This window comes from Gymnoscopelus microlampas (genome assembly GCF_963454915.1).
Source record: "Gymnoscopelus microlampas genome assembly, chromosome: 24".
NCBI lineage: Eukaryota > Metazoa > Chordata > Actinopteri > Myctophiformes > Myctophidae > Gymnoscopelus > Gymnoscopelus microlampas.
In genome coordinates this window covers 21,148,850-21,176,455 of record NC_139961.1, presented here as the reverse complement: position 1 = coordinate 21,176,455, position 27,606 = coordinate 21,148,850, and the positions used below count along the sequence as shown (strand labels likewise).

The 27,606-nt window shown below is 44.7% G+C and overlaps 1 protein-coding gene across 1 annotated transcript; it reads right to left on the bottom strand.

The window, feature by feature from the left end:
• Nucleotides 1-11,865: 11,865 nt before the first annotated feature.
• LOC311041176 (inhibin beta B chain-like) lies at nucleotides 11,866-26,344 on the bottom strand. Its single transcript, XM_084051698.1, has 2 exons — nucleotides 25,034-26,344; nucleotides 11,866-14,166 (listed from the first exon to the last, which is right to left on the bottom strand). The coding sequence occupies exons 1-2, from the start codon at nucleotides 25,485-25,487 to the stop codon at nucleotides 13,373-13,375; spliced, it is 1,248 nt and encodes a 415-aa protein (XP_083907824.1). The 5' UTR covers nucleotides 25,488-26,344; the 3' UTR covers nucleotides 11,866-13,372.
• Nucleotides 26,345-27,606: the final 1,262 nt, after the last annotated feature.

Below are 27,606 nucleotides of genomic sequence, written 5' to 3'. Positions count from 1 at the left end.
ACGGCTGCGTCTTGAAAGCCTTTGTATAGTATTAGTTACTGCTAACCAATGAGCAGTGGTGTAAAGTAACTAAGTACTGTACTTAAGTACAATTTTGAGTTATTTGTACTTTACTTGAGTATTTACAATTTCCAATACTTTTACTTCTACTCCACTACATCTCGGAGGCAAATATTGTACTTTTACTCCACCACAATTATTTGAAAACTTTAGTTTCTAGATACTTTGTAGATTTAGATTATTATTACAAAACATACATTAACCACTTCAGCCCTATATACATTTCGGCCATTTGAAAATATTTTTAGACATTTTATACATTTGAAAACTTGTGAAATGGGACATTCTGCATAGTGAGTACTTTCTACTTTTGGTACTTTAAGAACATTTTGAAACCAATACTTTTGCTCTTTTACTCAAGTACATTTTCAATTCCGAACTTTCACTTGTAACGGAGTACTTCTGCTTTGCAGTATTGATACTTTTACTTAAGTAAAAAATGTGAGTACTTTTTCCACTACTGCCAATGAGCCAATGTTGTCATTGAGGAGGCAGACGGTGATCTACGTTATGTTTTAGTCCTGACATGAAGGAATCATTAGACGTGTTCTGTACTGGTTGAACTGGTACCAGTTCATCATGTCTTGTAACACTATACACCACTGCCGTGAACAATGACTAAAAAATATCACACCCTACAGTATGCCACACGCACACACACGCCACGCACACACACAAAAGGTGTGAAGTTTTTTAGTGGTTCGGAAGCCTGGCCCCAGAGGCACACAGGTAATTCCCCATAAATTATAACTAAAAGGAGTACATTCTGTTCTGTGCGATGAATGAGAAACACCCAGGACTGTAATAGTCCCTCAATCAGACGTGTTTTGCAGAGCAGTTTGGCGTTGCATTTAGCAAACGCTCTTATCCGGAGCAACTTACAGGTCTTATATCATGGCGTTGCGAGGCAACTGTACAATTACAATTTAGAGGCATTTAGCAGACACTCTTAGACAGAACGACTTACAGGTGTTTATTGAACTTTAGTCAATTAACAAGGTACATAATCACCTAGTGTCTAGTGCAGAGAGAAGCAGAGAACTGTGTAGGGCCTCAAAGAGACTAAGATACCAGGTTAACAATGAACGCATAGAAATCACCAATCCTGTACATTTGCAGACTCTTAAACGACAGTGGATTTTAGATTTGTGTTTTAGGTTATTAGATTTTTAGACAAGCAATTGCATTTTTTTTATTTGAAGTTTTATATTGTAATCAGCAAAAATAATTATTTAATGCCACCTGTCTTTTTGAATGTCAAACAATACAAAAAACAATAAACAACAAGTGTAGCATCTGTCTGGACAACATGCTATCTAGTATCTAGATAACATTCTGCACAATTGAAACTATAGGATACCAGGTAAGGTAAACCATGAACAATGACAATGTTCATGTCTTTATGTCTTTATGTCTTCACCTCTCAACTCATCCGATTGGACGGTGTGAGGGGGAAAAACGGCGATGACGCGTGTTCGCCTTACTATTTTGAGTTGCATTGTTTTCAACTTGGGAGTCCAGGGTGCTCTTCCAAAAAACCCAGAGGCTCATCGAGCACAAAAATAAAAACACACGTCACCCTGGCTGCAATGCAAAAGCAGCGAGCAAAAAGCTTCACTCACGTTGACTGACAATGACAAAAAGTCGCCCCCAGCTGCTAAAGCGCATCATGTCTGATCAGGCCTTTAACCTGGCAAGCCGTCAATACAAACGTCTTGCTTGTCAGTGTGACGTGTTGGAGCTGTGTCATGCCAGGAATCTGAAGAGTTTTTGCTCCAAAATTATATGGGCCATTTATTTAACATCTTCAGTTCACCTCGGCACGGATTGTGCAGGTCTGTGGAACCTCGGCTGGAGGGAGGGAACACCGTTCTAGCCAAACATTATTCCCTCAGTTTGTGTTTTGATGATGGTGGTGGAGCGTGATGTCTAACATCACGCGGGTCCAAAATCTCCCATGTGTGTTCAACTAGAGATCCGGTGACTGTGAATTTTCATACTCAAGCCAATCAGTCAGTGACGGTCTAGGCTCGTGCACATTGTACACGTGCGCAGGCCCTGGAGCCAAGGGCTTATGTTGCTATGTCAGTGTTTTTCAAACGTTTTCATGTCAAGGACCCCAAAATGTATATGTATTTGGCCGTGGACCCCCGTCTAAAAATATTTTGTTCCAGGGACCCCCCAGAAGCAAAGATTTGAGTTACAATTTTCGCTTTAAAAATATATGTATTCAAAGATTTGCACAATTTTTCTCAATTTTTCAAAAAAGGGTTAGGGTGAGTGCCGCGCTATGAGCTTGTAGATCTGCTATTTTTGAATAGCCAAAGTGTAAATTAATGCTTTTTAGCTCAAATCTAAAAATGACACAGATGCATCCCAGGTCTTAATGGGTTCAAACTTGTGTTGTCTTATGACATTACACGTTTCCAATTGTGTAAAATAAATAATAATCTTATTTAGTTGTACCTTGTAGGAGGAAATCCGATTTCTATTAAAGCCAAGTGCCAAGCAAAGCAACAGACCTGGATTAAACGCAAGAATTTGGCAAAACTTAATCTACGATAAGAAAGCCGCATGTGCTTGTGATTTACACAATGTAGACACTTTGGAAGTGCGTTCCGTGGCAGCAGGTGTGTCTGGTTAACTTACAGTAGCCTATAGGCTTGTGCTCAGAACTACTGTACTCAATCTTGCCCGTGGTGAGTTTGTGCACAGGGTTTGTTGCTTTGGAATGATAGTATTGATTTGTAGTGTCCCTTCCCTCTATAGGACAGGGGTCTTCAAGGTTTTCAGGCCAAGGACCCCCTAGCTGAGAGAGAGAGATGAAGCAGGGACCCCCTCTATATCCCGGACCCCCTGTTGAAGACCCCTGCTCTAGGAGGACAAGTGGATCCAAACCATGTCAGGAAAATGCCCCCCCCCCCCACAACATGAGAGAGCCACCTTACTGTAGGGGTCAGGCATTCAGGCCTGTACAGTTCTCTTGTTGTTGTACGCCACACATGCACTTGCGGTCACTCCAGCCACCTGCATGTCCTCTCTCACCCGCATCAATAAACCCAGAGCCATTCAAGGAGAGTTACGTCGCCTCCGTCCACTTCTTCGGGCCAGGTCTTCTACACAGCCTTCTATTGGTGAATAGTGCCAAAGCCCTAAACCGGAAGTTTACGGAATGCATTGGAGTCTATGGGCGTTTGTAACTATTTCCAGTTTACATGAACCACGTGACCGACGCTGTTTCTGCCCCCTCAGTGGCGGAACTCTCTAATATAAGGCTCTGCATAAACCCTCTCTTGACCCCAGGGATAGCGGGAGTGGCGTCAGGACCTCGGTACTCTATAGACCCCTTAACAGACGACGTCACACTGATAAGAACCAGTATGCGTGCAACCAGTATGCGTGCAACCAGTATGCGCGCAATGAAACCCATTCTATCAGGTCTCGCTAGGATGCGCCTCACCAGCCAACACACAAGAGGGGGTTGGGGTGCGCTGAAACCAGTGCACCCCAAAACAACAGGTTGAGAATTGATTGTGTGAAACAATCACCTGTGCATCCAGTCTCAATGTTGGTAAACAAATAATTGGTCTATAGGCCTGCTCAGCATTTTAATACAAGCCACAGAGCATGATAGGAGGTTAAGTGTTTAAGTGTAACGTGCGCTGAATTCTTTCTTTTGTATTGTTGTTATTGTTGCCATGACGTCGAGGAACTTAAACTGTTAATAATCGTTCTCTTGTGTCTACTGTCTATACGTACATGTTGTGATGAAGTTCACAGGGTATTCCGTTGCGGTTCAGACGGCTGGCCTCGGAGGCACACACAGGTAAAAAAAAGTACCTTGTCACGTAAATTTACGATTTCATGATTTCAAGACAAATTAGATACGTGATCCACCCCCCCCCCCCCACAACCATAAATCAACTGGTACAGTACATTCAGTTCACGCCGTTCAAAAACCCCGACCACGTTGTCAAAACACCCAAACACTGTTTTAACCTGCCAGCTGTCAGCCTTTAAAACATCTCTGTGCTGTGAGGGAAACCTCATTTATACTTTGCCGTTCGACCCGACGACGGTGTCACGTAGCTAGAAAAACAGCAGACCTACAAGCTCCCAAGGCGTCGCGTTCGCGACGCCTTGGGAGCTTGTAGGTCTGCTGTTTTTTTTTCTTTTCGTGTGGCACGCGAAACCCGCCGCACGACACGGAGCGCAAATTAGGGCCTTGAGCCCGCTATAAGTTGAGAAGCTGTGTCATGCCATGCAGGCAGCCATAGCTGCTGCTGTTGCTGCAGCCCCCGGGCTACCCGTTCATTAACATTCCTGTGTTTCTGCGGTGGATCCACTTATGTTGAGCGACGGGATAAAACAGCTCTCGCTTAAGTGTGTGTGTGTGTGTGTGTGTGTGTGTGTGTGTGTGTGTGTGTGTGTGTGTGTGTGTGTGTGTGTGTGTGTGTGTGTGTGTGTGTGTGTGTGTGTGTGTGTGTGTGTGTGTGTGTGTGTGTGTGTGTGTGTGTGTCGCCTCGAACCCTCCAGACCCCTGCGGACGGACCCCCCGGCCGTCTCTCTCTCTCTCTCTTTCCCCGGGGCACTGTACCTGAACTTAACCCCCCTCCACCATGTCGCCTCTATGGGACCTTTGTGATTCAGGGGGGTGGACAGACAACCTACTCACTCTGTACCCCATCCCCCCTTCTTTCTCTAATTATATCCTTCTTTTTTTCACTTCTTCTTCTTCTCTCTCTCTTTCTGTCTCATTCTCTCTACCTCCTCTTAAAGGGATAATTCACACCCAAAATTACCTTTTTTTCTATCGATTAGTCACCCCATGACCGGTCCGCTGGTCATCAAATTATTGGCTTAGGAATGCGACAAAAACAAAAAAGATGTCCATGAATTCAAGTCACCATGGGGCGATTAGAAAAAGAGTATGTTTTTGGGTGAACTATCCCTTTAATGTCATTTTCTCCCCCTCTGTCTCTTTCATCTATTTGTTTATCTCTCTTCTCTTCTCTTCTCTTCTCTTCTCTTCTCTTCTCTTCTCTTCTCTTCTCTTCTCTTCTCTTCTCTTCTCTTCTCTTCTCTTCTCTTCTCTTCTCCTTTCATGTCATTCCAGAGTGTAACAGCAGAAAGTGTCAGCGCTGACTCATGCCTTCACCACCTGTCAGATTACGGAGCGGGGGACTATTTCCTCTCCGAGGCGTATTATTTCATTCCGTCCCCAGGAAAACAGTTTTACTGTGCCCGGCAGACACTTAATAGAATATAATTTAGAGCAATTATACGGTGGTGATGGATGTCGCTGAGGCATGTTATGTGATTTGCCTCCCAGTGTTCCCTTTGTACTTTGTTGTTGTTGGCACTGTGTAGGTGACATGCAAAGTTTTGTTTTCAGGCTCAGGCTGTGTGCCTCTGGCTCACAGGCATCACAACAACAGCAACAGTGATGTCTCTCACTAATAATGTCAATTCTATATCAGTGGTTCTCAAACTTTTTTCATGTCAAGGACCACCAAAATGTATTTGGCTACGGACCCCCCCCCCCCCCCAATTTCAAGGACCCCCCAGTTATGCATTAGGCTATGGACCCCCATTTAATGGCATTTCCATCTCTGGGACCAAATGGAGTTCATAAGGGTCCATTTGGTTACTAACTATCCATCATTTAGCTGGGGACCCCCTGGAACTCCCTCAAGGACCCCTGGACTAGAGAGCCCTCAAAAAACGCACGTTATCATGTGCACACTTTATCAATTTAACACGTCGTACCCATCCGGCGTGACAAGTTGTCACGTGGGGGCCCCCCGGAATCCAGAGCGACTCCCCTTGCGGCTCGAGGCGGTAACCTAATCCGCCCGGCGCGCTATCGGGCCATAACGGCGCTCCGGCTGCAGATGATTGGGTCTGTCTGCCCCCCCCCCCCCCCCACACACACACACACAAACGGCGAAGAAGCATGACCCCTGAGGGTCAAACACTTGACCCCTGAAGTCCTGCAGGGATTCGGCCGAGCTCTAATTAGGACTGTTTAGGGGCTTTGTATGCCTGAATGCTCACACATAGAGTGGCCCATACAGAGGGGGTCCGCTGCCTGCATGCTCGCCGCACTCGGGAGACTATAAGCCATGGACCACGCGGGGTGAAGAGCCTCCATTCACTGGGTTTTTAAGCAGTGCCTGGGACAGAATAGAGCTCCAGTGTGCTCACTCCTCTTCTAAGCCAAGGAGTCCCGACCATCAGGTTAAGAGTAAGACAGTCAATACTCTATTCCTGTAAGTTATCAAACGCTGGTCTCGAGGCCTTGCCTGCCTGTATTTGACATTATAGTGTGGAGAGAGAGAGAGACAGGAAGGAGAGTGTGTAGGAGACATGTGGTTAAACTGAGAGTGGTTAAATTGATAGTGATGCTGTTAACACATTTGGCTGGGGACCCCATGGAGAACCATTGGTATATACAGTACAGTGTATTCAATCAGTATATTATTTCATATATTCTGTATCAACTGTGTATTCTATTATATTCGCTCCATATATTCTAGGTCAGGGGTGGGCAACTTTGATGATGGAGAGGGCCACTATATTTCCACACTCACTCCAGATGAGGGCCACATCTATACTGTCGGGCCATTCTATGTCACACAAAAGTAGCAAAAATAGCTTTGAGCTTGTAGATCTGCTAGTTTTGAATTGGAATCCTGAAAAGTAACACATTTATTTAATTCAAATGCATTTACTTATACTTATGTTAACTTTATGAACTTATATACAGATACATTGGACATAAAAAAGACAATAGAATTGTAGTACTAGTCATTAAGCTACTAATATAGACTGAAGTATTTAAAGCGGGTCATATTTGCATGTTTGGAATTGTAACAGCTGAAATCAATAATATATCAGTATTCTGATATTAACCTGCAGGCCGCATTAAGTGAAGGTGGGGGCCGCATGTGGCCCCCGGGCCGCCAGTTGCCCATGTATGGTCTAGAATCTAGACCATACATAACTGGCGGCCCATCTAGACTCATGCATTGAGTCATGATTGTATAAAGAAGTTCTAGATGAATCATTAGTCATCTCTCCCCTATCCTCTTTGTCACCATAGACTGAATTACCACCAGCACCACAGCAGATAGATCCAGAGGAGCATCCATTGGACTCCTCTCCTATCAACCAACCACTACTACAACATGCAGGCTGAAACTGACAGGCTTTATAAACCAGAGATATTTAGTTGTCCTTTTGACAAGGAATTGACCTTCCAGATTTTTTGTTGCACCTTTGTATAATGATAATTCATGGGGTAGTGCTCCTCCCTAATTACCTGGGAATGTGAGATGGAGCACCTGTTCCTGATTGCTCTCATCATAATATTCTAATATGTCTCAGTAGAACCCGTTTTTTTTGTGTGGATTGGTTGAACTTCCAAATGATTATCTCAGACACCATATTATGTACTGTATGACTTGTAATGTGTTCTGTGGGCCTATATACCCTGAAGAAGGCAGTTATCTGCCGAAACGTTGATTTCTATTCCTCTGCGTCCATGATAAAATATTGGCACTTTGGCTACCAGTGTGTGAGGCCACCTTTATGTCTCTTAATTGAAGACTAGTCATTTGGATACTTCTACCGTAGGCCGGCACCACTTCAAGGACTTTGGTGTGCGTAGCATTCCTGTGGATAGTTTTAGGCTTAACAACTTTGCCAGACATGGTTGGACTCAGCATCAACGCATCCAAAACCCAAGCGATGCTTGTTAGGGTCCATTTGGTTCCATTTGTACACTCTCAGAGTTATGGGGGTCGTGGAAACCACTGTGCTACACTAAATGGAACAGAGCCTTCATTAGTATCATTGGTAACACCTGTTAAGGGAGTGATAAACATGGCTGCTGTGCATAGAGCCTATTTGTAGCTCTGTATCTTTGTCGCTAGAGCTACAGCTACAAACGCCGGATGTATCTTTGTATCTTCGTGTCGCTGGTTTCCATTGACAATTAACAGCATGTATCTTTTAATCTGCCCGTGTGAATGCACCATTAGAGCTCATATGGTATGTGCCCTAACCATAAAGAGAATGAAGCCAGCACTCACATTCTGTCTTTCAGGTACTTCATTTTAAAACGGGCAACATGACAAGCGGACGTGTTTCGTCTCTATGCCTTCTTCAGTGTTTTACGTTGATGAAGGCATAGAGCTTATTTGTGTCCGATTGTCATTGCCCCTCTTATTTTGAAATACAGAAGTAGGCCTACCTGACTGAATGTGAGCGCTATAGCTGGCATCATTCTCTTTATGTTGAACCTTTTTGTATAGCTGTGCACCCGGCAAGTTTGTTGTATCGTTCGTTCATTCATTTTTGGACTGAAGTTGTGCTCGCATTCCTCATAGTTTGAATGCACCCTGACTGCTATCGGGTCGCCCCCAAACTGCGGTGTTCCATAATTTGGGAGCATAATTGAAGAAAGCTGCATCTCCACTTTTCTTTCTGGTATGATTATGAATATCTAACATGAGGCAGATAGAGGATCTAAGACTCACGAAGGAACATAAAACATCAGGAAGTCTGTGATGTAGGTCTGTCCCAACCCGTTGACAGATTTATTATAGGATTTATAAAAATGTGTTCCATACATTCTAGATCATACACATATGTCCATTAGATTGTTGATTCATCGTATGCTCCATAAGTTCTAGGTTTAATTATGTTCCATATATCTAGATGTATTATTTAGAATATACAGTAGATCATTCTGTTCCATAGATTATGTATTCCTTAGATTTTAGATTCATTGAGTCCCTTACAGACTTGTGTTCCATAGAGTCAATATATATTCCGTAGCTTCTAGATTGCTATGGATTGAAGATTCTATACAACATTAATCTCACCACACATTTCTAAAAGCGTACAGTCGGGTAAATAAGAAATGTATTTTTATTTGTTTTTTTCCTCAACAATTACAAAGAAACAAAATATTTCAAAAGCATATTCATATGTTACAGCATCTGTACAGGGACTGGATGGCATTGTGCTTCACGCTAAAAATGATTCTGGAACAAAGCGCTAACAAGAAAGAATAACAAAAAAACCTAGGAGTACTTTTTATGTAATTTGATGAAAAAATATGAAATATTTCATGTCTAGGTACAAAATAAAAAAAAGAAAGAGATTAAGCTGAACATGGATTGATATTGTACCCTGATACAGCATTTAGGCCTCTTTTTACACAAGTATTTTACAAAACAAACAGGACGGCATTGCCATCTTTACAATACGCTAAAACCCAGGGCTGGGCGGTATGGACAAAATCAAATATCACAATATTCTTTTGATCAAATATGTCGATAATATAGTTTTTTTCTTCAAAACCTTTAAAAAATAGCTCAATTAGCCGACCTTGCGATGCATTGTAGAGCTCGTAGAGCGGTTATTTTTGCTATTTTTTTTTAAAGAAATGTAAGTAGGAAAAGACAACATTTATGCCATATCACAATATTATGATATACAAAATTCCCAGACCGCGTCTATAGTCTCATATCACCTTGATCGTCTCTGTCGGGTGGAAACCGTTTATGTCCGAAACTGTTACTTTTCAGGAAATGGGGGGAAAAACTACCCTGTGTCCCAATGAAGTTGATGATGTAGTTACTTAGTCACAAGCTCTTGTAAATACTTTTCATTGGTTCCAATATTCATAAAAACCCACAGACAGACTTAACCACTTAAGATAGGCTATTTTCACTAGTTTTGTGTGAAACTGCTGTACGACAAAGTAGAGCATTACTTTACGAGGGGAAAAATAAAATAAAAATAAAAACATTTCCACCCGACATCGACCATATAATATTGATATCTTGCCCAGCCCTAGCTAAACATCCTTGGCCTCTTTGGTAACATGTTGATATAATACATTTGAGCAGAGCTTCAATTTGCTTCTATAAAAATAACGTTTTTTTTGTCAATGGCAGTTCTTTTTTTTTTTGTTCATTTTTTCATTTTTTTTTTTTTACTTTATCTTTATTACTAATCACGCAACTCTTCAGTGCAAATATTCTAACAACCGTTCGCTCGGAAGAATAAGCGAAAGATTTCATTTCAAGTATTGGTGATAGTTTACAACGAGAGCTAGGGTGAGCTGGTCATGGTAATAATGGGTAAATACTATACATTGCATAGCTCATGCGGCACTTATTTTATTCTCTTTTTTTTTACGAAAAAGGACTTGTGTGGGGCAATGGCGCGCCACCGATGGGGGTCGTTTAAAGGCATTTCAATCTGCAAGTGCTATCAAAGTGTGCATTTGGGGAAGGGCAGAAGCTGCACCATCACCAGGAACGGAGCAATTATGGCAACTTTTCACTTTTTGCTGACTGAAACGAAAGACGGGAATAGTTGAGAACTTGACTAAAATTGGACTCTCTCCGTTTTAAAGGGGCGGGAAGACACTTTGTTTGTTGTGTGTAAAAGTTAAGGTAGGTGGATAAATGTGACGTGATTCCTCAACTATATTGTAACGCTTTCCTCGGGCGACGGTACAATTGAGGGTTTCTTTATCGCAGCGATTTCCAACCTGTGGTCCGGGGCTCACTGGTGGGCCGTGGGGATATTGCAAGTGGGCCCGCTACTAATTGGCAAGTGGGCCCGCTAAAAGCTAAGATTTACCCATTAAGACCTGAGGCGATTCTTTTAAAAAAATCTAAATCCCAACAGTTTTTTGAAAAAAATCTAAAAAATGTTTTTACGATTTAAAAAAAATAGCAGATCTACAAGCTCATAGCGCGGCACATAGCCAAAGAAATATTAAGTGACACAGATGCGTTCCAGGTCTTAAAGGGTTAAAACCTTCATTGTCAGACCAATAAACAGGAACTTGGTAGTTCCATTGATCCAATCGATCGATCGATCATTGAAATGAACATGCTCTGAAAATGCACTCGGCCCACCCCTGGCGGATGGGTGTCAGTTTCAAGTGAGCCCTGATCCACAGAAGAGGTTGGGAACTGCTTTATTGTTTGATGTCGTGCCACGGTTTGGAGGTTGGAGACTTGTAGTTATAGGCAGAAGATTCTGTAGCTAAAAGGGCAGATAGATAGATGATTGATTCCCCAAACTATTGAATATCCTTTTATCAATAATTCCTGTTTGGTTGTTCAGCTGTCTAAGGGTGAGAACGAAAAATATGGGCGTCTTATAAACATGATTTCAACACTAATAATCTTTTTTTTTCCCTAAATGGCTCCAGGTTCAAACAGCCAGCCAGCCAGTGTTGTCCTGTGTGAACTGACAATGAACCTTCCAACCACAATGCCAAGAATGTAAAACTAGACCCTTCTCCGTGTTCTAGTTCTCGAGGATGATTCCTGGAATTTTCGGGCGTGACGCATCACATTGGCGAGTGTGCCATTACCTGTTCAGCTAACGGGGGAGGGAGGGGTTGTTATTATTTTTTATGATGTTGTTTGTGTGTGGTTTGGTGACAGCATCAGTGTTTAAAAAAAAACAAGAAAGAAAAAGAAAGAAAAAAAAAAACAAACCTGTTAGAATGTCTCTATCTCTTCTTGTGCTTTTCTCTACCATGGTGTCCAGTAATGGAACGCAGCCCTGCGTATATTTTTCACAAAGCAGTTTTTTTTGTTCATTGTTGTTGTGGTTGTTTGTTTAAAACAATGGAATATAGTTTCTCCAAGAAAAAGGGGGTTGGGGGGGGGCTGTAAGTTTGCAGAAACCGAGGGTCGTTGTCGGACAGGAAGTGCTGTATGTCGGGATAGTTCAGTGGTTCTAAAAATGACCCTCAGTGTTCCTTGGAGGGGGGGGTTCCAAAAAGACCCTTACAGGTCTGTAACTCTGAGAGTGTACAAATAGGACCAAATGGACCCGGGAGGGTCCATTTGGTCCTATTTGTACGCTCTCAGAGTTGGAAAAAAAATTGAAATGAAATTTCAGTTGAAACAAAATAAAAAGTTTGAGAACTGGAATAGTTTGACGTGCGAGAGGACCTTTCAGTGCTGTTAACGCAGGTGTTTTGTGGACAATTGTTCCTTTTACGCTCCACCCCCCCCGCCGATGTACCTCCAAGCGAACTTGTGTCATGGTTGGATGATTTGATATTAACTTCCAACAAACTTCTGGGGTATACATTTCTCGTTTTGTCACGTCAAGATGTCGGAGCCGTTGTTGTCACAAAGTGAAGGAGTTTCGTCCGGACATGCGATACCCGACCGTCGGGGGGGGGGGAAAAGAGAAAAGGAGACACCTAGTTTTAAACAAAGTGATTGATAGTACAGTACAGACAGTACAGTAAAACGTTATGATGCTTTGTAAGTGGATAGCCAGGTAACTGAAGCCCTTGGTTAACAAATTGCCAACACTTTTTTTTCCTTTTTTTTTTTTTTTTACAAAAACCAGCCCCTTCTCTGTTATGCTGTAGAGATATTGAATGATGTAACTTTTTAAGTTAACTTGTAACATGTTGTGGGGGGAAACAAAATCTTCACATCCCTTTGATAAGGAGACCGACGGCTTAACTTTACAAAAGGATTCTGAGTCGTCTTGGGGGGAGAAAAGAAAAACGCACAAAAAAAGAACTTCCACCGTAGCATAATATTAACAAAATAAGGATATCAACAAACATAAATATATATACAGGTGTTTGTGCAGGCATACATGAAGGAGCGTGTAGATACGTATGTGTGGATGAGGTTGGTGTGTGCGTGTGCGTATGTTTTTTTAATAATAGTCCATAAATATCACTTTGTATCTATAATTATTATTTGTTTTTTTTTATGTAATATGGTGACTCTTGTTTTACAGAAGTTCGTCTTTAAGTTCCGCTTTTAAATTATTGGCTCTTTGCGACTACGAAGGGTAAAACCCAGAACCTGGAACTCTCCTTAACCCGTGAAGTTCTGTGATGATTTTTTTTGTGTATAACCAGAACCACTCTTGAAAGGGGAGGTACATCATAAAAAAAAAATAGTGAAAATAGCCGATCTACAAGCTCACAACGCGTTGCAACGCAACGCATTGTGAGCTTGTAGACCTGCTTTTTTCACTGTTTTAGGAGAAACAAAAAAGAATAGATAAGTTCTGAGTTCTGGGTTTCCCGGGTTAGTACCACCTCCTGAGCAGGACCCCAAATGAGGTTCCGAGAACCTTATCTGGGACCTAGCCGCATAGCGTTCGGTAAGACTAATCCAGAACCCTGTGAAATACGCGGCCCGGCACGGTTCGCTTTTAGTTCTTGTAGTCGGAAAGAGCCATTATGAACCGCCCCCCCTTCCCCCCCGTGTGTGCGTGGCGCGCCCCTGGTTCAGGCGCAGCCGCACTCCTCCACGATCATGTTGGGGACGTCCCGCTTCACGATGTTGTACTCGTCGTCGAAGTAGAGCATGGACATGGTGCTGAGCTTGGTGGGGATGCAGCACGAGTTCATGGAGCCGGGGCTCATGCCCCGCATGCGGTACTGGTTGACCACGGCCGTGTGGAAGGACGAGGCCGAGCCGGGCACGCCGGCCATGTACGCCGGGCAGTTCCCCTCGCAGTAGTTCCCGAAGTAGCCGCTCGGTGCGATGATCCAATCGTTCCAGCCGATCAGCCGGAAGTCAATGTAGAACTGCTGCCGGCAGCAGAGGCTGCTGCTGCCGTCGCACTCCAGCCCGCGCTTGCGGATGCGGTGCTTGGCGCCGTCGGCCTGGCGCGCCTGCACCACCAGGAAGGGCCGGTGGGACTCGTCGTTGGCGTTGAGGAGCACGGGCGTCACGCCGTCGGCGTCGCAGCCCTCGCAGCGCACGTCCAGGTTCTGCCGGCGGTCGCCCTTCTCGAAGACGCGGCGCACGGCCTCGGTCAGCGGGAACGTGTGCCAGCCGCTGCGCTTCAGCTCCACACGCTTCTCCACCAGGTTCCACTCGCTGCCCAGGCCGGGCTCCTGGTAGTAGACCTTCACCGTGACCTTCCGCCGCGCCCGCGGCGTCGTGCCCGCCTCCAGCCCGTGCGCCGGGAGGAGCTTGAAGTAGAGCCAGAGCGTGGCCTGCGTCACGTACAGGTGCTGGTTGCCCTCGTTGGAGATGAGGAAGTACAGGCTGGACTTGGACGTCACCTGGTCGTCTGCAAGGGGAACCAAACACACACATCAAAGGGATATGGTTAGAGCGCTGGTTCTCAAAGTGGGGCCCGGGGACCCCCGAGGTGTCCTTGGCGGTCCCCAGCAAAACGTTGAAGCTATTTTTGAAGCAATTTAACAACACAAAACTTCTGTTATGGGTTCCCTGGCACAAAATAATACTGATAATGGAGACCTCATTAAATTCGGTTTCAGCTTCGCTCAGCTCATGGCTGAAGGTTAAGTGTCTTGCTCATGGACACCTCGACACATAGCCGGGGGGCCGGGAATCAAACCTTCTGTTTTCCCAGGCGGCCTGGCCTCTCTACCCATTCAGCTATGGCCGCCCCTAAAACCTTTTTCCAGAAGGCGGTCCACGGCCCAAATACATATCAATTTGGTGGGTCCTTGTGCATGAAAATGTAAAGAGTAACCACTGAATTATCATCATCATTGGCGAAGCCCCCTAAGTGACAGAACCGTGCCATCCTGTGCCAGAAAAACGGCTTCGTTCAATTCACTCGCTCGACATCCCTGTCGGGCCGGAGAGCGGGCCAAAAGCAATATGGCGACCTCTGGTCTGTTACGTGGGTGGGCACCGGGTCAGGTGGGCATTGTAAGGCTATATAGCAGCAGGGGGGCCATTTCAACTTCAAGTGACCGGATCTAAACGGAGCTGGACAGTTACTATAATGGCGCAGGGAGGTCACGATCAGCCATGGCTGTCTTCTCTTTCTCATCTGGTAAAGGAGGGATTGGAGTACCGGCAGGAGGAGGGATCGGGGGGGAGCGAGAGAGAGAGAGAGAAATAGGGGTGTCTAGATTTTGTCAGCGGTGGAAGAAGCTAGCTCTCATTGAAGGAGGCATGAGCTCGGCTCTAGGCTCTCCCTAGGCTGGCAGAGGGAGCGTAGCGCCCAGGATTACATAGGCAATTGGCACTGGGTGAAATAAATGGGTTACAAAAATCGTGGGATAAAAATGTAAGTAAAAAAAAAGTGGTGGAAGAAGTTACTTGAGTCAAAGTAGTAATACCACAATATAGAAATACTCTGTTACAAGTCAAAGGCCTATATTACTTACAGTGCAAAAATAAAAGTACTCAAATATTTGAAATAGATATATTCTAACTTTTTCCAAAAAGAAAAAAGCAGATCTAGGGCTTAGTATTTGTATGTTTATGCTGTGATATTGCAATTTTTTCTTAAAGGACCACTTCACCCTTTTTCAACCTATCTTCATTTAACTGGTCCTCACAAATGCTCATCATAATATGGCACAATTCTTGTCTACTCAGTCTGTGTCTCCTGCCTACGATGATGTCACTGGTAGGCGGGTTTCTGAAGTGTCCACAGCCCTCCTATGAGACACGGACCCAGTAGAAAACAATAGTACCGAAAATGGGTGAAGTCGGCCTTTAACCCATTAAGACCTGGAACACATCTGTGTCACTTTTTGATTTGAGCTACAAAGCATTATTTTACACTTTGGCTATTCAAAAATAGCAGATATACAAGCTCATAGCGCGGTACCGAGTGCCGCACTACGAGCTTGTAGATCTGCTAATTTTTTTATTTATTTTTTTATCGTGAAAATGTGTGCAAATCTTTTAATATATATTGTTTTAAAGCAAAAATGTTTCACTCAAATCTTTGCTTCTGGGGGGTCCCTGGAACAACATATTTTGAGATGGGGGTCGGCGGCCAAATTCATATCGTTTTGGGGGTCCTTGACATGAAAAAGTTTGAGCACCACTGATATAGAAACATACGTTTTTTTCAGAAAACTGTTGGGATTTAGAAGACATTCTGTAGAATCGGTCCAAAAGTCCAAAATCCGAGTACGTCTTCTTCCGCCACTGGCCTGGGTACTGGGCTATAGAGTCATGTAAATGTTTGGCGTGCTTCATGGCTCTTGCAGCAGCGTCTTCGTGGGCCGGCCGTGGCTGACGCGGTCTCGCCTCTAACATCATGGCACTGATTGTGCATGCAGTTAGGCTCCATATGCACTCATTTACAGCCAGCATTCACTGCCAAGTCTTTGAACCTTTGTGCGCGGGCTGCTCTCTAAAGCCCACACCCACCACCACCACCACCACCACCGCCACCACACATGCCCCCACCCTTTATGGCACTGTTTCCCAAACAGTGGGTCGGGACCCATTCGTGGGTCGTGGACCGATTTTTATGGGTCGCAAGTAAATATCCCTTTATTTTTTATTTCCTACATGTTTGTTTGTAATTGTTATTTCAAGACATTTTCAAATATTTCCACACAAGAAAAAATAAGACTTTCATAAATAGAACTAGTTATAATTTAGTCATAAGCTCTTGTTAATACTTTTCATTGATTCAGTATTTCTAAAACCCACAGACAGACATAAACACAGTCGCTTTCTCACGAAAAAAAAAGCAGATCTGCAAGCGCGACACGCTGTGAGCTTGTAGATCAGATATGTTGTGACACTAGTATGACGAAGCAGGGCATTCAATTACGAAAATACATAAACATAAATATGGAGATGCGAGGATTCTGCCCGACCGCGACGATATCTGGGCCGACTCAACATGCAAGTGGGCCAGTTTTAAAACTGTTCATAGAAGCCAGCGGCGGAAAGTAACTAAGTACTGTACATTTACTCAAGTACTGTACTGCAATGCTGAGGTATTTTTTACTTGAGTAAAATGTCTGTTTTGCGATACTTTATAGAACTATGTTCTGATAGTATTCATTGCTATAGAGTGTTTGTTCAGTAACAGGGATCTCCATGTCTTTCCAGCTCTTTAATAATAATGCATTTTCAGGTGGGTCGCCAATTTCAGCCAGTTGGGAGAAAGTACCCATTTATCAGCTTAATTTTATAGTGTTCCAGTTCCACTTGTTCTTTTTCTCTCCCCTGATTGGAAAAAATTGGTATCTCGACCTGCAAATGCATTTTCTGTTTACTAAAGAGCCGGAGAGACAGGGAGAGACTGCTGTTACTGAACAAACGCAATTAGTGCGATCAGAATATAGAGCTATCTATCACTTAAATGGGGGGTCTGTGACCTAATGCGTATCAGACTCGGGGTCCTTGGAAATAAAAAGGTTGTGAATTACTGGCATATTTTCTTCCTCAGAGTCGAGTGTCAAATTCCACCACAACCGTCTCCGCTATTGCCTTCCCTAATCTCTCTCCCTCTTAACACTGGTAAACATCATTAAAAAACTGGAAAAAAAAACCAAAAGCTACACCGCAGAAAGACGACTGCCATCCCGTGCCAAAATCCCCGGCAGCGTGCTGCTTCATCCACCGACACGGCCCCGACGTCTAAACATCTCCAGCTCCCTCTCGTCTGACGGTTTTGTTGTGACAATCCAGCGTGATTTTAATCATGTTTGATGAGCTTTCCAATGCCGTATCCAGACAGATGCAATCAAAATCCCACCAGAGTGGCGGACAGAACCTTGGCTGCCTGTCTGGCTCCCATCATCATCATCATCATCATCCTCTTACACGGTCTGTACTGTAAATAGTACGGCCACAACAGTTAATTGAACTAATCGATTTTAATGAAATAATCGATTTTCAAAAATAGCAATGAAAATAGCAATCGACAAGCTCACAACACGAACCATGTTGATTTGTTGGTATACAAGAAATACCAATACATTATATATATATCTGCTGTCCAGCAGAAACCAGCTAACTCCAAAATGTTCATTTTTCAGGAAATGAAAAAAAAAGTGGAGTTAGGAGGTTTTGTTCATCATTGATAAGAACAGCTGAATGGACCTTTCTGATAAACCAGCTAACTCCACCGGAGTTAGCTGGTTTTGCTGACTCCAGGCTCCACCCCGTTTTCACCTCCAACCTCATTGTGGGCTTTGAGTTGAAAAGGGGGTGGAGCCTGGAGTCAGCAAAACCAGTTAGCAGGTTTAGCAGAAAGTTTGAGGATCCAATGAAGTTAGCTGGTTTTGTCAGAAGCGCTTTTTAATGCTTTTCATTGGTTCAATATTGTTTTCAACAACACACAGACGTAAAGGGTGTTCAATGGCCCTGATTTATGGGGGGAAAAAGCGAAAGCGTCAAAATGGAGTTAGCTGGTTTCTGCCGGACAGCAACGAATATATTTCCTCGGTTATTTGATTAACTGAAATGAGTGAGATTAAGTCAGTGAGAGGCAGGGGGGGGCACCACCAAACCCCTGCCCGCCAAAATATATGACCAGATTATTAAAAGTAACAGCGCTGTACCACTGCTGAAATACTGTCCGGGGGGGGAGAAAATACGGGGGGGTTACCAAACCAGGTTGTAGCCCCTGGCACCAAAAGTTCTTAATCCGGTCCTGGAGAGAGGTTCGAAATGTCAATGTTTTGATACATTTTCTGTTCACTGCCGAGCCCTATCATCATCATCATCATCATCATCAGGCATCCAGCTGCCTGCAGCGAGCCTCCACCCGTCTTAACGTCACCCCATCACAACAAGACGGCTAATCTGTTTATGATTACTCCACGGCTTAGCTGTTACATTAGAAGACAACCGCATGCTGCCACACACCGGGCTTGTAGGTACAGCCGTGGCTGACTGTCAACACCAGGGCCAAAGCAAACAACTTTTAAGTGGCTTGCGAAACTAAAACTAGCGTTTATGGCGTTTCGTCTCTGATGTATAAGCGCAGGGCGGCGGAGTGAGCGCCTGGCTGCCGTGACGAGGCCATCGACGGCCTCGGAATTCTCGTCCAAAGGGCCCCTTTGGCAACAAGCAGAAGCCCTGCCGTCTAGCTAAGTGTTAAAGGTGCAGGAAGTGGGTTTTGTTTTTGTTTAAATAAGTGTTAAATAGCTCTATATTCTGACGGTAATCATTGCTATAAACTGGTGTTTGTTCAGTAACAGGGGTATGTCCATCTCTCCGATTCTTAATAGAACATACATTTTGAGGTTGGGTTACAAATTGTGTCCAATCAGGAGAGAGAACTCATACAGGATGCAGGCTAAACAAGTGAAATTGGAAGTGATGACAAAGAAATTGGAACTGGAACACTATAAAATTGGATACTCTCTCCTAATTGGCTGAAATTGGCAACCCACCTGAAAATGTATATATCGTTTATTAAAGAGCTGGAGAGACCCCTGTTACATAACACTCTAGCTATCATATATATAATCATCAGATTACAATCAGAATATAGAGCTTTAAACCTTTAAACAACACTTTTTGTTTTTTCCACAAAACATCACCTATTTTTAAAGTTGCAATCCGAGAGTTATTTGAACCAACCTGTATGGTAGACTATGTCACTATAATATCAATGGTACATGTGCAGTGGTTGGAGGTGATCTCCCTGCTCTTCCTGTAAGACGTTTGGACCCTGGTGTCTGGTAAGGACGCTGACTGGTTGACAAGTAGCCCTGCCTGAAGCTCATAAGCACAATACCTCCCCTCACCAAAGTAGGCTTTCCTTCTTGGTAGAGCGGTAGATGTTTGAATCCCAGTTGGGACAGGAAGGTTACGGATTGCAACTTTAAAGTTTCTCTGGATAAACTAGATGTCTGAAATGTTAATTAAGTTTGATACAATTTGGTTTGTCGCTGAGACCCCAAATCCTCAGTGTTTATTTATGTACAAATAAACCAAATGGACCCCGTAAAGATCATGTATAGTTCCATTCATACACTCTGAGTTACAGACCCCAAAAGGGTCTGTTTTGGACCCCTAGTGGTCCCTGGACCCGACGTTGAGAAACAGTGATGTAGCGGGACTGCTAAGCGCCTGGATACTGTGTTCACTGACAGCCCTTTCAGAAGCACACGCACGCACGCACCTTCTCACTTATTGTAAGTCACTCTGTGTCACCGCGTCAGCCTAAAAATGCAAATGAGATTTTTGCGGGGCAGATCCGTTAAACTGTCCTGTCGCGTCGAGGTGCCATCGAGCAAGGCAGCGACCGGGACCCCCCCGGACCCCCGGCCAGGGCCCGTCGTCGCCTTCATTGTCAGTGACTCATGAATAAGAACGTCAACTACATGTAAATGTGACTGCTCTGGTTTTGTCTGTGGGGGGGACTTTAATGTCAGCATGGGGCCCCCGCGCAGGGAGCGGTTGTCCTACAATGAGTTGGGGCGCGCTGGGAGAAAAGGAAGACACTTAATTGACCATTTCCACAGGAATTCATTTGTCACCGATGACTGATCTCATTGTATGAGATGATAATGGGGGAAGCTTTATGAGAGCAAGGCCCTAAGAGGAGATACGGTATACCCTAATATAAGAGGTTATGGTGCTAGATAGATGGATAGAGAGAGAGAGAGAGAGAGAGAGAGAGAGAGAGAGAGAGAGAGAGAGAGAGAGAGAGAGAGAGAGAGAGAGAGAGAGAGAGAGAGAGAGAGAGAGAGAGAGAGAGAGAGAGAGAGAGAGAGAGAGAGAGAGAGAGAGAGAGAGAGAGAGAGAGAGAGAGAGAGAGAGAGAGAGAGAGAGAGAGAGGGAGGGTGATGGATGGATAGACAGATAGACAGACAGATGACAAGAGTAGATAGATAGATAGAAAGAAAAAGAGAGAGAGATATATGAGAGCAAATACTGTAGTGTAGATAAAGTGTTGCATATTGACAAAACAGAAAGACATGACATGTTGTGGCGTCTTTGCTGTTACACGTTTAACCCATTAAGGCCCTGAGGTTCCGATTCTACAAAAATGTCTTCTAACGGTTTTCTGAAACACTTGAAACATGTTGCTACTGTATATCAAAAAGGTGCTCAAACTTTTTTCATGTCAAGGACCTCCAAAATTATATGTATTTGGCCGCGGACCCCCATCTGAAAATATTTAGTTCCGGGGACCCCCAGAAGCATAAGATTTGAGTTAAAAATGTTTGCTTAAAAACAATATGTGTATTCCATGATTTGCACACATTTTCACGATTTTTCAAAAATAGCAGATCTACAAGCCGCGCTATGAGCTTGTAGATCTGCTATTTTTGAATATCCAAAGTATACAATCATTTTTATGGGTTAATGCACAACTCCGGTGTGGTGTGGTGTCCTGCACACACACACACATATACTGGGCTTCCAGCGCGCAGCCAAAAAGTCAAGTCCCCCACTGCCAAGCCAAGGCCCCCCCTGTTACATATAGACCCAGGAGACGGACCCCCGACGGCCCCGGCATCCTAATGGGGTGCCACGGGGCCGTGGGGTTCAGCGGTGTGGTCTGAATCTGCATGCACACCGCGTCGCCGCCGCACAAAGGCAATGACCTTATACCGAGGGGACCCATTCAACACCCCAACGCCTGTGATGTCCAGCGCCGCGCTGACATGCACACACACACACACACACACACACACACACACACACACACACACACACACACACACACACACGGGATTGAACACACACACACGTATTTGTATACTATACTTGCGAGAACATCATTTCGGGACAGCGGTTTTACCATGTTTTTTTACCATTTCTTTGCCATTGTTAACCATAACCCTTAAAGGCGGAAATAGCGATCTATACAAGCTTACAGATCTACTACTTTCGGTGCGCACGACACAGGCAAGCAACTAAGTATAAATCAACTGTAACTCCAACCCGAATACCTATAAACCAAACGTCTTGTCCCATGACCCCAAGCTGAATCTTTTTTAGCCATAAAACAACCGTTTCTCTTGGGAGGAGCAGGAGAATTGTCCTCACTATGTCTATTTCTCAAGTTCTACTATACTTGTGGGGACATCTGGCCCTCACAAGTACAGTATAGTGCAAGTACACACGCACATGCACGCACGCGCGCGCGCACACGCACGCACGCACGCACGCACGCACGCACGCACGCACGCACGCACGCACGCACGCACGCACGCACGCACACACACACACACACACACACAGGCCCACTTATACACTTTGAGTTAAAGAATAGGCATAAGTACACACACATACTCTCACATACACACGCACGCACGCACGCACACAAGCACGCACGCACACACATACACAAAATGCAGAGCACACATGGCACACAATCACACAGACTGTACACACACACTCACACACACACACACACACACACACACACACACACACACACACACATACTGTACAGCCGCACAACATTGCTTGTAGACACACAGTGAAGACGGACATTCACACAGGCAGGCACACACACACACACACACACACACACACACGCACACACACACACACACACACACACACACACACGCACACACGCACACGCACACGCACACGCACACACACTCGCGCACACGCACGCACACACACACACACACACACACACACACACACACACACACACACACACGCACACGCACGGCACACAATCAAAGGGATGTGTACATGCACACACACAGAAACAGATGCGCGCACGCACGCACGCACACACACACACACACACACACACACACACACACACGCAAGTCAGAATAACAGGCTAGAGCTCCAAATTGGCCTGGAGTGTGGTGATTTCAGACGGCAATTTCAAATCGTTGATGTGCAAAGCAGATGTTTCACGGGGTGGGGGTGGGGGAGAGGGGGGAGGCTCGCCTTGCTTTGCTTTTCAGAGAGAGAGAGAGAGAGAGAGAGAGCGAGAGGCAGCGTCCCGGACGCACGTGGGCGAAGCAGGTGGCATCATTGATCATTTCCAGCCCTTGCTCTCTTCTTTTCAGCCACCCCGGGCCCTCTCCGAGTAAATTGTTCCTCGGGTAGCTTGTCCCCGTGCCACGGTCCCCCGCTGGCAGCCACTAACCCCGGTAATACGGCCAACTGGCAGAGGAGGAGAGAGGGGGGACCGAGGTGCAAGGGTCTGCAGCCCCCCATTCGCCACACAGAGCAACGTCGACCAAATAACCAGAGTTGTGAAAACCCCCCCCGCCCCGGGGCCTGCCGCACAGCGCAGCGGGGCATTCTTTTGCTCGCGCTGTGGAACCAAAGCGTCGGGGCTCCGTTCCCCTCAATGGCTGTGATGTAACACGCGGAGCATAGGTTTTGGCCCTCGCTTTTCGCTAAAGAGGGGTGTCCATGCCGTTTTGGTAGGGCTGAATGCCCTCCGCAGGCTCCGGCCGTATGTCGGCCAATGACTGTGCATCAAAGAGCTGTGGTTCCCGAAACCCTTTTTGATTTCAAAGCCCCCCCCCCCCCCCCCCAGTTTGATATGCATTACGCCACGGACCCCCGTTTGATTTCTGACCCCATCTACACTGCAAAATCCTCAGTATCTACCTCAGAATTATTAATGTGTACAAAATGGAACCAAATGGAACCGTACGGGTCCATTTGGTTCCATTTTGTACACTCTGAGAGTCGGTTCCTAACTATCAATCATTTAGCTATGGAGCCCCTGCTCTGGAACCCCCTCAAGGACCCCTGGGGGTCCACAGGCCCCACTTTGAGAACCACTGATCAAGAGCTACTATATGCGCCCTGTTCCGCGTGCTCTTGAGCCAGCCACCACAGAGAACGCACCACTGATTGTTTGTCACTCAACTGTGCGTGGAGCCTTTGGTAACAAAAAATGTGCAAATATCCCGTCACTTAAACATCTAATAAGGAAAAAAAGGAAGCTCCAGAATATAGCTGCAAAACTCTACACCCTACCAAACAGTTCTCCATTCAAAATAATGTGTTCTGTTCCATCTGAAACCTCTTTTCATAAAACGTAAACCTAACATGAAAATTACCCCAAAGTGAGTGACATAATTGTGTTTGCTCCTGGAATGTCAATTAACGAAGGAATAAGAAACACATTTTTAAGGCAGAGCTCTCTCTCTGTTGAAGACTTGATATTCACACACACCCGACTTTAACCTCAAATGACTCGTTTTTTTCCCCCTTCTTCTTCAAGAGCGGCCACGTCGAGTGACTAAACAGAGAGACTGTTACATCAGAGGGAAGGGAATCAAAGAGCAATTCAGCTGCTTCTCTCTCTCTCTCTCTCTCTCTCTCTCTCTCTCACAGGAGGATGAGCTGGCTTCATGCATAACACAGTCCACATCCTCAGTGTTAAGTTATCCATTTCTAACCCTGAGAGTGTAGCCATTTGGTTCCAATTGTGTTATTAACTGAAGATTGTAGCCTCCATGTGTAAGGCTTAAATTAAGCACAACAGCACTCATTTCTCAACATTTAAATGTTGCAACACATCTTAAACTAATTAGGCTACAGCAGGTGTATAGTGTTATGACATGTGTTTATAAAAAAAAAGAATGGTGTTGATTATGGCACTGGTTCTCAACGTGGGGTCTGGGGAACAACATGGGGTCCAAATGGGGGTCCTTTACGGGTCTGCAACTCCGATAGTGTACAAGTCAAACCAAATGGTTTAATGTGTACATTCTCAAGAGTTAAACACTGAGGGTTTTACAGTGGGTCCCCAGTCTGGCTCCCATTTTCTAAAGAAATATTCATATTTCTGGGACTTCCAGATATATGAATATTTCTTTAGAAAATGGGGTTCCCTGTGGTGTGCCTAATATCATAATGTACACGTCAAACTAGGGGTCCTTGGAAGGGAAACAAAGGTTATAGATCAGTGGAATAAGGAACACATGCGCGTCCTGCCCAAGCGCTGAGACGCACGGACGAGTTGGGGGGAACCTTTTCAAAAGAGGCGCATCATCATGACGATAAGGGGAGCAGCCGAGCCAGCGGTCCTCTAACATGTTTAATGTTCAAGGACCCCCCCCCCCCCAATTTATGCATTATTACGTACCCGCATAACTCTGAGAGTGTACAAATTGTATTTTGTACACTCTCAGAGTTACAGACCTGTGACTGTCCATTTGGTTCCTCTAATAACCATCAATATATGGGGGACTCCCCCTGGAACCTCCCTAAGGAAACCCCGGGGGATGGAACAGACAACGCACCTGTCTCCGCGAAGCTGATGATCTCCGAGCTCTCCTCGAGCAGCTCGTTGCTCATGGCGTGGCCGTCCAGGTTGGGGATCTCCACGCGGCCGTCCTCGCGCACCTTGCCGGCGTGCAGCTTGCGCAGCGCCGTCACCATGGCCGCCTTGGGCACCGGGTGCGTGATGTTGGGCCGCTCGCGCATCTGCAGCCGGCTGAGGATGTGCCTCTTGACGGCCTCGAGGAAGTCGACGTTCACCCTGGAGCCCGAGTCCTCCAGGGCGGGCGACTGCTGCTGCGAGCCTCCGACGCCGCACGACGAGCACGTTTCCCCGGCTGCGGCTCCCTTGGAGGAGTCGGCGGCGGCGCCCGCCGCGTCGCGCGCCGACGCCGACGGAGGAGGACCGGTGCAACGGACGGAGAGAACGCAGAAAGCCACGAGTACTAGTGCGCCTTGGAAGAAACACAAACTCATTTTCTCCTCCTTTCCTCTAGTTCCACGAGATCCACTTGAAGATATTTTGTCAAATCAACTTTTTATTTATTTATTTGTTATTTTTCTTCCTTTTTAAAAAAAGTCAAAGTCGTTTATATATGTGTATATATATATTTGTTTTTATTAAAAAGTTTAAAGCGATGGTTTAAAATGTGTTAAAATCCTCAGTCCCTGGGTGTCTCCATATGCGCGCATGCAGGCTTTTCTTTTCTTTCAAAATCGATGCATTTTGATGATGACAGCGTGTGATGGTGTGTTTAATTTCCATTCAGTCGAAGACATAATGTTTTGTTTGTTTTTTTGTTCTTGTTGTTGTTTTTATATGATGTCTTTGGTCATTCTGGATCTGGAACACAGCCCTGGCTGTCAACTGATGGGTGACTTGAGACGCACGCTGCCTGCTGGAAGTCAAGTCCAAGTGTCTTGTCCCCTTTCCTTTGAATGGACTTGACTGCAGCAGTAAGACTCCTGTGTGAGTGTGTCAGTCAGTCAGTCAGTCAGTCTGTCAGTCAGTCCGTGGAAGATCACTGTAGATCATTCCAGCTAAAACATCTAACAGCGATCAGCCCAGCTGAAGATCTCCCATTGATGACCAGATCTCCAGGTATTCCATCAAACGACGAGAGGAAAAAGAAGAGGAAAAATTGCACCGGATTCCAGTTGGACATTTTTTGTTTTATTCAGACCATGTTTTTTTTTTTTTTGGTTAATATCACAATGATAATGATAAACTCCTCGGTTGCCTGTTGTTTCTTCTTTTGAGAGATCATTCATAAGGCGGGTGTGATGCGTGCGCCGGAGTACCAGAGCAGCGCACGGAGCGGTTCCATTCTGCCTCTCTGTGGACTTGGCGTCTGATTCGCCACTAACACACTCCAACTTTTTATAAGTACAGTCTACACCCCATAGCCCCGAGGGACGGACGCTCTGATTGGATAATTGGTCGTCAAGGCAACATCTTTTTTTTCTCCTCCTTCTCCCTTCCCCTCTGGACAGAGGTAGACTGTCACGTCTACCTCTGTCACGTCTTACAACGGGCATAGCTTTTAATTGCAGCGATGATTATAATTTAATGAAACTTGATTAGCTTAATCTAAACTTAATATAACTTTAGACACACCTCAGATGATTGGTTAAAAATATGAACATGATTTCTCTACAATGAGGTCAATGTACCCTTTTTAAAATGTCATTAAATAAATGAATACATTATTGAATTGATTAATTAACTAATTAATCAATTAGGCCGAATTCATTAATTGATTTATGAATTAACGTATTTATTCTTGAAAAAACAACTATATCGTTCAGCTATCATTGTAGTTGTGGTCCACACAGAGTATTGTATAGGTAAAGGCCTAATATAATACCAATTTGGACAACATTGTCTCCCGTGACAACCATTCCCAGCCTATCAGAGCGCGACCAGCAGCGCTGCGAGGGCTATGGGATCTGGGGCAAGGCAACACTTTTTTAGAATTGGAACCACGTGGGTTCTCTTCTCTGCTGCCACCAACTAAAGTGTTCCATTGAATAAAGGGGGACTTCCTAAATGGTCAGAAAGAATAGAACCTCACACAGGAAAACCCTGAGTGTTAATTGGAATCAAATGGACCCTTTAAGCCCATTTTCTGACTCCTGAGAGGGGCTCTCCAGAGTTAAATGAACTCGCAGGGTTTTGACAGTCAGTGGTGGAAAAAGTACTCAAATGTTTTACTTAAGTAAAAGTGTCGATACCACAATGTAGAAATACTCTGTTACAAGTAGCCTAAAAGTCCGGAATTCGAAAATTTACTTGAGTAAATGTACAAAAATATAGGCATCAAAATGTACTTAAAGTACCAAAAGTAGAAAGTACTCATTATGCAGAATGTCCCATTTCACAAGTTTTCAAATGTTTTTTGAAAATAGCAGATCTACAAGCTCACAATGGAATGCATATTTTCAAATGGCCGAAATGTATATAGGGCTGAAGTGGTAATTGTATTATATTGTATTATAAATTATAACAATACAATTACCATTGATTATTATAACTTATAATAATCAAAATCTACAAAGTAACTAGTAACTAAAGTTGTCAAATAACTGTAGTGGA

What these genes read in the sequence shown, in the direction of transcription:
- LOC311041176 (XM_084051698.1), bottom strand. Translation starts at nt 25,487, where the DNA reads ATGAGTTTGTGTTTCTTCCAAGGCGCACTAGTACTCGTGGCTTTCTGC. An exon ending in CATCAGCTTCGCGGAGACAG is followed by an intron (nt 14,167 to 25,033) that starts GTGCGTTGTCTG and finishes TTCCCCTTGCAG; the next exon opens with ACGACCAGGTGACGTCCAAG.